Genomic DNA, 11919 nt, shown 5'->3' with positions numbered 1-11919 from the left:
AAGGATTAACATCGTCACTCCAACCCCCCTAATTACCAATTTTAATTTATGAAGAGCACAATGTTAAATCTGCTTACCCTCGTTGAGGGACAAAGTGAGGTGCCTAACACTTTCCCCATCCGTACATGGATCCCGAACCTAGAATCTCTATTTTCGAAGTGGTTTCTTTTTAATTTACTTTTACAAATGGTTTTATTTAATTTCCTTCAAAATTAAAGTGGCAACTCTTCACTTTTCTCACTTCGGTGAAAATTTGTCCAGACGACGGCAAAAACCCTTGCGACAAAGATGAAAAATAAAAAATAATTTTATCCAAGTGAAACACAATGTTAGACTCTGTTTCATAAAAATAAGTTGTATATAGTAAATATTTTTTATAAAAAAATTATTTTTTTTTAAATAACTTAATTTTATATTTAATTTTAAAAAAATATTTTTCATTGATGTACATCTAATACTAAAATATATAAAAAAATATTTTCTATGAAAAAGAGAAAACCTTAGAGTATCAATTTTACCTTTGTGGAGAAACTTCATTGATATCAATAATTTAATTATAATTAATTTATATAGACTTTTACCAGTATAGTATTTTTTACATCAATATTGTAATTTTTTAGATATGAAATTCTATTTATACTATTTATAAAATTTTAATCAAATAAAAAATTATTAATTATGGAAAGCAATAGAATAATGCACGTGACAAAAGGCATCGAGCCGAAGTATCTTTATTCAGTGAGGCTACTGAAGTGTGGATGAGGCAACCAAGACAATGACCATGGCAGTGGTTCTTCTCTGCTCACCTTCTCTTCTCCCACCTCGTCATTTTCTCAGGTACTTTCTTTACTCTTCCTATAGTCGGATATGGATTCCTCTTCATGCTTCGTTTTATAAAAGGTGTTGTATTTGGGATTGGGTTTGCAGGAACCAGAGTAGAACCTTGCTAAGCGAGAAGAAATGCAAGTTAAAAGAGAAGATATTGACTCGTTCATGTGCTTCTTCTTCTTCTTCTTCTTCGAAACCCAATTCACTAGATGGGTTTTTCAGAAGGGATTTCGTGCTCTTTGGTCTATCTTCTTCCATATCTATTTTCTTTCCATCTTTGGGTAAGTTTAGGTTGATTGTTTTTGTTGTTTCTAAGCTAAATTGTGGATTTGTGATGATTTTATTTTTGTGGGTTCCAACCAAGGAGAATGATTATTATTTGTTATACCAATACAATTTCTTAGGGATTGAATTGAACAGAGAAGATGAGGAAAATGGTGAATTAAATGCCTCTTAATTGTGACTGGTGTGGCAAGGGCCAACCTTTGTAGGATTCTAAGGAATATGCAATTTAGAAGTTCTGCTTTACTCCCTCTCATGGATTATAGTATCTCTCTTGCAGGGTCCCTTGCAGAGGAAGATCTAAGAATGGACTCTTTGGTTGATGAAATAAATGCTTATACTTATTTATACCCAGTGGAGTTGCCATCTAAAAAGGTCATCTTTAAATGGTATGTTTTTCGCCCAAATTAAAGCTCTTCATTTGGATTTCTTTTAGTTGGGTTCATGAATTGGATAAAAATTTTCAACTTCCAATTCGTGGAGTTGTCATTGTATAGTTCACACTGTGAATGAACTGCTTCAGATGGATTTCTCCCTCTCTCTCTGTCTCTCTGTCTCTCTCTCTCTCTCTCTCTCTCTCTCTCTCTTCCTTGGGGAGGGACGTTCACAGTTCACTTGCAATTAACTTCAGGTTGACACGACACACCAGTTACTACTTCACATGGAATGGGATTTTTGAAGAAAGGGCATAGTTTTTTTGTTTCACAAGTGGAATACTGATGGAAGTAGGAACGCAAGAATAATTCCAGAAGAACAATTGGAAGAGAAATTGTATTAATAACCAAGAACAGTAAATAATACGAACAATATTTCTCAATTACAAAGCTTTGAAGGAATATCTTCTCACTACTTTCTGGAATACATAAATGAAAGAACAGAACTAAGAAACTTCCATTTAGCCGGAGAATTTAATCCTCTTGCCCCAGGCAATAATGCCAAAAACAATAACAGAATTCTTCACATCCTTTTCCTTCTTCCTGGTTCTATTTATAGATTATTTAACTTTTCAATCTATTAGAAGAATCTCCAGGCTGCATCTCCTCTGCAATCTTTTCCAACAGATTTGGCTCCTCCATCCTCATTCCTTCCCGCTCATTGATTCCAGAACCTGCTGCTTCTATCTTCCTTCTTTGAAAATAAACTCTGAGCAGTCCTGGGCTTGGAACCTCCCCTGCTGAGCCCATCTTCTTATCTTGAACCATAACATTGCCTCCCTCTTGAGAATCAGCCTTGTCCTCAAGGCTGAAGTGAGGAAATTGATTAGCTAAGTCTATATTATCAACCCAAGTTGCCTTCTCAATGAGCTGTATCACATATAAAGGAAATATAAGAATAAGAGAAAGCAGGAAGTAGTTATCAGTTAGAGGGAAGAGTTGTTTGAATAGTTACTAGAAACTGTTAAGTAGTTAAGAAAAGGACGGAAAAACAGTTACTAGAGCTGCAACAGTTGTAGTTTTCGAGAAGGAGTTGTAACTGTTTAAAGGAGCTGGAAGCTCTATTGTGGATTCATTCTAGAATTTCTAATCAATAAAGACTCTTCAACCTCTAAACTCTTCTCTTTCTCTCTCTTCCTTTCTCTGTCTATTTCTTTCTCTTCTCTTCTATCCCTTTCTTTCTTCTGTTTCTCTTCTAAATTGCTGCAGTAACTGAAGTTAGGGCTCCTATCCTGGCCACCTTTGCTACACTACTGTTCTGGTTCTCCTTTATATCACTGCCTCTGGTTCCACTGATTCTCCATCTACTTCCAATGCTCTTGCTAGTACAGCTATTGCTTCATGTTGACCTACTACTCTCTTGAGCTGGGACACATGAAATACTGGATGGATTTGACCTCTAGTGGAAGTTGTAGGCAGGAGACTGCAGGTCCTATCATCTTTGTGATGCAAAAAGGACCATAATAGCATGCTGCTAATTTTGGATTTACCTTGTTGTGAACAGAAAGTTGTCTATGTGGTCATAGCTTAACGAATAAAGATTCTCCTTCTTCAAAGTGGACTTCCCGTTGATGGACATTGGCTGCTCGCACCATTCATTGCTAGGCCTTTCTTAAATTATACTTCAGTTGCTTGAGTATCTTGTATCTCTCAGCTAATGTTTGTGCCACTGCTTCCACCTAGTTTCTACTGGGTAAATAAATATTGATGCAATGTTGGAGGAGTTCTACCATACACTATTTCAAATAGAGTCATCCCTGCTGCTGTGTGAAAACTTAAATTTTACCAATATTGTGCCCATGACGGCCATTTGCTCCACTTTTTAGGTTGCCATGAGGCAAAACATTGGAGATAAGTTTCCTGTGCCCTGTTAAGAACTTCTATTTGGTCATTTGTTTCAGGGTGATATTCTGTGCTCATTCTAAATGTGGTACCTTGTAACCAAAACAATTCTCCCCAAAAGTTACGGGGAAACAATGGTTCTCCATATTTCATAATAGATCCTGGCATGCCATCTAATCTTATTATTTTCTTTGCGATGATTTTGGCTGCCATCTTGGTTGTATGAGGGTGTTTCATACCCAAGAAATGTCCATACTTCCATAAGCGATCTATCACCACCAGAAAACAATCAATTCCTCGAGAACGAGGGAGACTCAGACTTAGCATACTTAGTGTCAGACCTTGGGTATGGGAAGCTGTTGTAGCAATCGAGTTGGAGATAAAGTTCTGTATTTGTGCTTGAAATGTCTTGGTCCTCGATTTTTATTTGCACCCTGTATTGGAGCACGCTGGATAGTAGCAGATGGAGCTGGTAGATGAGGTATCTCCCTTAAGCCATTATCCCATGTTGGACCTTGGTTCTTGTCTTTTGCTGCTTGAGCCCAAGTACTACTAGTTTTGGTTATTGGTTGGACCGGCGTAAAGGTGCCCATATTTTTAACTCTATTCCCTGGCCCATGTCCATATGTCCATCTTCCTCCTATCTCAGTTAGTATACCTATTGCAGTTGTTCCAGAACCAAAATGCATGAGCTCTCTTTCTATGTCTCTTGCCAAGTTCATCGTTTGAAATATATCAACTGTGTCTCGAACCCTGATCTTGACTCTAGTGTCTGCCTTAAGGCCTTTAAGGAAGAAACCTATGTACTACTAGTCCACCATTCCCTTCACTTAAGCAGCTCTAGCTACAAACTCATCAATATACTCGTCAATAGTTCCCTCTTGTTGCATAGCTGCCAATCCTTTTTACGGGCTGGCAAAAGCATCCCCACCCAATCTCTGTAACAATTCTAGAGACAACTGTTCCGATGTTAAGTTTGGTTTTCTTTGTTTTAGCCATTGAACCCAATGTAACGCCCCTCCTTCTATGCAAACTAGAGCCCGGGGAACCTTCATATTGACAGGAGTGCAGTGTGTTGAGAAGTACTGATCTGCTCTTGCTAACCACCCAACAACATCCTCTCCATCAAAACTAGGTAACTCCACCTTCTTAGCTGTTAACTACAATTTATCAACCATTGGTGGCGGATAAATTTTGACAACCATCCCTGAACTTATCTAGTATAATATTATAGTCCTTCAACTTAAAAATGTAACATAAAACCCCTTTCAATTTTTAAATTTTGTACAGTAAAATCCCTCGAACCTCTAATTGTTGGTTTTTCAGTTAGACGCTGACCTGAACAGTTCTAGCGTAGAGTTTAGTTAATATTTCTCTTTTTTCTTTCAAGTTATGTATAAATTAAATCATTTTTCTTACTGTAAATAGAATAATTTTTCAGGTGCAGAGAAAATACTTTTACAATTTGAACAAGAGAGGAGAGAGAAATGTTGACTAAGGGTCATGCGTGAGCTGTTCAAATCAGTAATTGAAAGTTAGAGGAATTTTACTATGCAAAATTTGAAAGTTTAGGGGGTTTTATATTACGTTTTAAGTTTAAGGACTATAGTGTTACAACTATATAAGCTCAGGGATAGTTATTGAAATTTACCCCATTGGTGGCGGAGTGTTGTGCTGGCCCGATGAGGAACCCTGCATGGCAAAGTTTACAGGAGTCGCCGATACCCCTTCTGATTCTGCCTCATGCAACTTTCCTTTTAACACCTGGGCTAACATTCCTTCGATATCATCTAGTTTTACCAGCTTCTTCCTCGTTTGCAACATCTCTTCCCGCATTCCATTCATTTTTAGATCATTTTGTTCTTTTTCACTATTCATTTTCATCATTCCTTCTTCCAACAAATTCACACTCCTCTCTATCGTTTCAAACTTAGTATCCATCCTCCTGTTTGGAATTCACGGCAATTTTTGGATCCGTGTCAGAACAATTTGATAGAGTGAGGATTATGAAATAGAATTAAAACTAAAAAAAAAAAATTGAAAAGAAACTCAGCAGAGCTTGTATTGTTTTAGAACAAGAAGGAATACAATCCAAATGAATCTAACAACTCAAATGGCCATCCAGAGAAACTCCAGCCCAGCAATTTAAAAATGCCGTTACAATGAAAATACTTCTGCATGCCTATTCTCTATAAAGCAACACTTATTTATAGATTCTGCCTATAATTTGCTCTGCTGTGGTGTAACCAACTCCTGCTCATTTCCTATTTTTCCGCGCTCTTCTATCTTCATCTCGAATCTTCCACGTTCTTCTAACTTAGCTACCACTCCTCTTTCATCTTTTCTGAATTTCTTCCTTGAGTAAACCCGTAAGGGCCCAGGCCTGCTGTAACCAGGCTCATATAAGGATCCATAACATGTACAATCTCAAAATCAGGCTTATACACAATCTCAAAATCATATCCAAATTATTTAGCAACCCAGTGTTGTTGAGCCAGCCATCAGTATTTTAGATCGGCAGCAAACTCTTTTTGCCATTGAAATTGGGTAACTCAATGTTCTTTGCTACTAGTTGAAACTCATCAGCAACTGAAGTTCTGGGTTGGGTGTGATGTACTAAGGATTCTCCTGGGATAGTCTAACTAAGATGAGAAGCAGACCCTCCATTGCCTTCCTCTTCTGTGTTTTTGCCTTTCACTAGAAAGGTCAGTAATCCCTCTATTGAATCTAGTTTCTCCAGTTGCTTTCGTGTTTGCATCATTTCATCCCATAGACCATTAAGCTTATGGCCTTGTTGCTCCGTCATTGTGTGGTTTAAGCTTACAGTCCTAATGTTCCTCTCTGTCATCTCCATACAAGACTCCATTCTGGTGGTGGGCATTCACTCTCAAGAGGATTTGGCAGGTTGGACCAAATTGATAGAGTTAGGAACACGAGAATAATTCAGGAGAACAATTTGAAGAGAAATTGTATTAATTACCAAGAACAGCAAATAATACAAAACAATCTTTCTCAGTTACCAAGCTTTCAAGGAATATCTTCTGACTACTTTCTGGAATACATAAATCAAATAATAGAACTAAGAAACTTCAATATAGCCAGAGAATCTGATAATGCCAAAAGCAATAACAGAATTCTTCACACTGTTTCTCTTCTTCCTGGCTCTATTTATAGATTCTTTAACTTCTCAATTCATTAGAAGAATCTCCAGGTGGTATCTCCTCCGCAATCCTCACCAACAGATTTGGATCCTCCATCCTCATTCCTTCCAGCTCATCGATTCCAGAACCTGCTGCTCCTATCTTCTTTCTTTGAAAATAAATTATGAGCCTTCCTGGGCTTGTAACCTCCCCTGCTGAGCCCACCTTCTTATCTTGATCGATAACAAATAAATTTGTGTCTTCATGTTTGTGCGATAGCAAAATTAACTAGTTCTTCTTTATAAAAATGATGGGAACATGACTAGTCCATTGTTTGTTTTCTAAAGGGTAGAATCCAGAAAGCCAGAACGATATTCATCAGCTGCACCATTGTCTCGTAAGTTTAGTTAATTTGTTATATTGGTGTTGAAAGTTCCAGTAAAATGCTGCTTTTTGATAATATTGATACCCTTTTTTTAAGACTTGACTAAGGCTTACATTTTCCAAATTTTCTACTTATGCATCAATGTTAAGGGCACCATGAACCTAAACACATATGGCATGCATATAACTTACTTCGTATTGGGTTGTACTTTATACAGCTGATGCACGCCTGCGCATTGTGTCTGAGCGTGTTGACATTATTGATAACTTGATCATTTCGGTTATGGTAAAGTCATAAAGACATATGCCTATTACATTTCAATCCTAGTTGTTTTTTGGAGGGTTATGATTTTATTTCCTTGATTCAGATAGGTCCCCCAAATTTTCAGTTCATAAAATCTAAGGACAAGGGTACCTGGACTGCAAAAGATGTTGCCGATTCTGTTTTGTCAGGCAAGTCTGCGCTGGTAATTTTCTGCATGCCTCTTTTAAAGTGAGCACTCAGCTTTAGCTTAAATATGGGATGGCCTTATGCTTTGTTTAAGACCATTATGACTAGAACAGGATATTAAAACATTTATGTTTTGAATGCTACGTACAGTTTTATAGTTTTGAGTCGCAAGTTGCAATATTAACATCATCTTAAAATTCATGCCACATTGAAACTGATATGAAACCAAGATTTGACTCGATCTATGTGTCTGGGCAACCTTTGAAACACTGGGGCAAACATGCGTTCGAGGAACATGCCTATACATGCTTTTCCAAAAGGACAGTGCCTTAAGATTTAGCCCCCAAATAGGTTTGTTGAATGGTCAATAGAGAATTTTGTTGATGAAGTGTAATTAGATAAAACCATGCTTACCACTGGTTCTGAGTTGGCCATCACCCTTCTTGGGGCGTCTTGAATTCTATTTATCTGGAAAGCTTAACTCCTTGTGACAAAGTTGATACTGGTATGAAAACTTCAATCTTCTCTTCTGGCAGCGAGTCACCTCAAGTCAGCGATTGGCTGAGAGTTCAGTTCTTGATACCCATACCAGTGTAGTAAGTTCTAAAGCATTTTTCATTTTATGGTGTCTGATATTCAATACAAATAATGACGGTTGTCGATGGTAGATATATTTATGCATATATTGTGCTAGTTAAATGAAGCACATCTCCATTACTTTTTCCCTCAGACTGATGGTGAACCATACTGGTATTATGAATACCTTGTACGCAAGTCACCCACAAAATTTGTAAGTATCTCCTTTCTCAGTAGCATTTATGATTGAAAGATTTGCATTCTCAATTAGTTGCTAATAATTATCATGGAACATGCAGGCTCAAGAGTCAAATCTTTATCGGCATTATATTTCTTCAACCGCTGAACGAGATGGTAGGAGTCTGAAAATTTTGTTTTAAGAAAGCAGCTGGATAAACATTTAATGCATTCACTTCTACTTGAAATATTGTTCTAATTATATTGATATCATTTCTTGAAATAACTTTATGAAATTCATTCACTTCTACTTGAAATATTGTTCTAATTATATCGATATCATTTCTTGAAATAACTTTATGACGTGCTCAATACTTTCAAGAAATTCGAGGAAAAATAAAAACCAGACCTATTGAAGGTCTATATGGAGCATCATCCAAGTAAATATCAACTTGTTCTTAATCTAAGTATACAATTAAGAAGAAGAAAAGAAGCAAATGTTAAGTTTATTGAAGGTTCAAAGAGAACCTAATAGAGCATTTAATGTCCATTGCAACTGTGATTTGGCAGGTTCAACTGGTAAGATCCTATTTCACTGGTGGAACTATATTCAATTGTCGCTCTTGAAATGTTCTGCATATTTTGCAGATATGGCTTCTCCATTTTCTGGACTTCTATTCACTCATAAGGAACTTAATTGCAGGTTATCTGTATACAATAAATGCTTCAACTCTTGGCAAACAGTGGAACAAGGTCTCTCACTTTCTCTCTCTCTCTCTCTCTCTCTCTCTCTCTCTCTCTCCATCATATTTGTGTGTGTGTGTGTTTTTGCATGTTGATGTAAACTTGTTTGTATTAATTTTTTGGTGGAAAAGTTGTTTATTCACCTTTCACGCTATGCAGATGGGGCCTTTCCTGGAGAAAACTGTGGCTTCATTTCGCCTTCTCCCTCCCACAGATAGTTATGTACCTCCATATAAGGATCCGTGGAGATTTTGGTGAACATATTTCTTTTAATTCATTTGTCATTGATCCTTAATGTTTTCCCTCCTTCACAATAGTTTCAAATTCAATAGACATGTCATGAGTTTTATTCTTTTACTTGATAATGTTAAAATTACAGTGTTCTCTCACTCTGGGATGACTTTTGAGAACCAGCCTAACCCATGTCTAGCAGATAACTTGTTAAAACCAAACTTTGCAGCAAATAAGAATAGCTCTGGTTATGGAGTTAGCATGAGACAGGTAAACCACTGCCTTCAAAGTGCCCCATATTTGATCTGCCACAGCATGAACATTGGATGGGGTTTTGGATATAAACTACTCAAGGGTTGAAATATAACATAGCAGGGTAGTTTCAACTCGGAAAATTTCTAAAATACTTGTATTGCTAGGTTAAGCAAGCAAAGGCAGACATCTTCCCAACCATCAAACCTGTAAACAAGTTTTGAGCCTCGTTACATTTTTCAGAATCAAATAACAAATTTAGAAGAAAATTTTGAATTGATTGCAAGAAATACAAAATTATTAGAGTTGAGATAACCTGAAGATGCTTCCCCAGCTACACCTCAACTTCTATACCAAATGAAATATTAAAAGAATTCCATTGGAAATCTGAAATGTATATTTTTAAGTTAACGGAGAGTTTGAGAAGTGTTCATATATTCGGAGTTTCAATATCTAACATCTAACAAATGAGACATTCTGATCTACGTACAAGAACATCTGCAACAGTAGGCGTATTTCATATTGGACATATAATTAGGATGAAGGTCTGTGAATTATGGCAAACTATCCTCAACTATGGTCCTAATACAAGCTTTAAATCACTTCAAAAATCATCTTTTGAGGAAAGGATTACCCAAGTCATATAAGAAACATTTAGCCCTCTTATCTATCCAATTTGGAATCTTAATGCATCCCTTCATAGTTAGAGCTAGAAATTTACAATGTGAAGTGTTATATACCGTGGAAGTGTGTAAACTATAAAGAAATAAAATAAATACATAAAATACTAATATTTACGTGGTTTGCCCTTTCTATATAAGGTTATTTCTGCGGGCATACAATCTTTCACTATTAATAAATAAATATAATCATAAATTACAAGTTCAAAACTATATTACCTATAAACCTAATTATTACATCCAAGAGAACCCTTACATAACACTTGTCATAGTAAATATTGTAGTTAGTCCTATCAGTCTCCTCTAGAAGTAACCCTATATATTTTCTACTATAACTACTACAAAAGGTGTCTTTAACTATATGTGCAAGAGCCTTCAATGGATAAAAATTCATTCCTTTTGAATTCTATGTTATTTCTCTACCTTATACCAAAGTCTTTCTCCCTTAACGGGACTACAATTATTAAAGTCAAATCCTCAGCAATTGACAAAATCATTCTCTACAATGAGCGACTGCTCCATTCTATAAGCTAAAAGTTGTCATTTTCAATGGACAAAGCTCCTCTTTATTGGCAAAGCCACTCTCTATGAATAAAGCCAAATAACTTTTTCATCATTCTTCTATTTATAATGTTAATTTCCTTAATCCTAATCTAATTAGAAATCTCACTTAATTTAGAAATAATATTCAAAAAAGAGTTCTACTCCATATAGAAAATATTCCAATATTTCTTCTACTCAAATTTAGAAAAGGTCTTCCAAACTAATTATTTGGGTCATAAATCTAACAATTTCCACCTTGACATAAAATCTATCAATCATTGCATATCTCAAATTCTTAAGTGTTATCAAATCAGGATAAATTTTGACAACTGTCCCTAAACTTATCTAGTTGTAATATTACAGTCTCTATAGATTACAATCAGTAATCTAGTTGAAACTTATCTAGTTGTAACATTACAGTCAGTAAAATCTATCTTAAGCCATGTGTAAATTGAATTATTTTTCTCTCTATAGATAGAATAATTTTTTATGCGTAAAGAGAATAATTTTACACTTTGCATAAGTGAAGAGAGAAAAATATTGACTAAGTGTCATGCGGGAGCTATTCACATTAGTTTTTAACTGAAAAATCAGTAATTGAAAGTCAGAGAGATTTTACTATGCAAAATTTGAAAGTTTAGGGGGTTTTATGTTACATTTTAAAGTTAAAGGACTGTAGTGTTATAACTATATAAGTTTAGGGACAGTTATTAACATTTATCCTATCAAATCATCAATTCTTCATGCTTGAACTTGAACTCTTCAAATATTCAATTCTTCAATTTTCATCTTGGATGTAACTTATTTTTTTCTTTAAAAATCTTCGCGTCATCAATTTTCTTGATTTTGCATTCAAAGTTCCACCTCAATTTTAACTCTCTACCATCACCATTGTTGCATGTGCAACTTTCTACATGTCACAGCAACTCTACCTTCAATCAAACTCAGCAAGATCATTCTCATGCTCTAATACCAATTGTTGTACACTGTAGAAGCGTATAAATTATGAAGAAATAAAGTAAACACCCAAAACACTAATATTTATATGATTCACCCATTCTACATAGGGCTACATTTGGGCATGTCATGTTCCACTATCAACAAATAAATATTATCATCAATTACAAGCTCAAAACTATACCACTCATAAACTCAATTATTACACCCAAGAGAACTTTTACATAAAATTTAGAATAAATTTTAACAACTATCCCTGAACTTATATAGTCATAACACTACAGTCCTTTAACTTTAAAATATAACATAAAACCCCCTAAACTTTCAAATTTTGCACAGTAAAATCTCTCTGATTTTCAATTACTGATTTTTCAGCTAGAAACTGATGTGAATAGCTC

The 11919-nt window shown here is 35.5% G+C and overlaps 1 protein-coding gene and 1 long non-coding RNA gene across 6 annotated transcripts; one reads left to right on the top strand and one right to left on the bottom strand.

Moving 5' to 3' along the window:
* The first annotated feature begins 717 nt into the window (after positions 1-717).
* Positions 718-9247, top strand: LOC110651014 (psbP domain-containing protein 5, chloroplastic). 5 transcript variants are annotated; one of them, XM_058129952.1, is made up of 11 exons: positions 718-837; positions 928-1109; positions 1391-1499; positions 6874-6923; positions 7129-7196; positions 7300-7377; positions 7898-7957; positions 8092-8151; positions 8237-8291; positions 8763-8867; positions 9018-9247. In XM_058129952.1, the coding sequence occupies exons 1-11, from the start codon at positions 776-778 to the stop codon at positions 9074-9076; spliced, it is 888 nt and encodes a 295-aa protein (XP_057985935.1). In that variant the 5' UTR covers positions 718-775; the 3' UTR covers positions 9077-9247. The 5 variants fall into 5 exon arrangements, with proteins under 5 accessions (XP_057985935.1, XP_021661893.2, XP_021661892.2 ...); XM_021806201.2 differs by having other exon boundaries at positions 7279-7377; positions 8818-8867; XM_021806200.2 differs by having other exon boundaries at positions 7279-7377.
* LOC110651016 (uncharacterized) lies at positions 9199-11046 on the bottom strand. The gene is made up of 2 exons (XR_002494084.2): positions 9658-11046; positions 9199-9548 (listed from the first exon to the last, which is right to left on the bottom strand). It is a non-coding gene; the product is annotated as an uncharacterized LOC110651016 (long non-coding RNA).
* Positions 11047-11919: the final 873 nt, after the last annotated feature.

This window comes from Hevea brasiliensis, chromosome 11 (assembly GCF_030052815.1).
Source record: "Hevea brasiliensis isolate MT/VB/25A 57/8 chromosome 11, ASM3005281v1, whole genome shotgun sequence".
Classification (NCBI taxonomy): domain Eukaryota; kingdom Viridiplantae; phylum Streptophyta; class Magnoliopsida; order Malpighiales; family Euphorbiaceae; genus Hevea; species Hevea brasiliensis.
The sequence above is the reverse complement of the archived record's forward strand: the minus strand, read 5'-3'. Positions and strand labels throughout refer to the sequence as shown.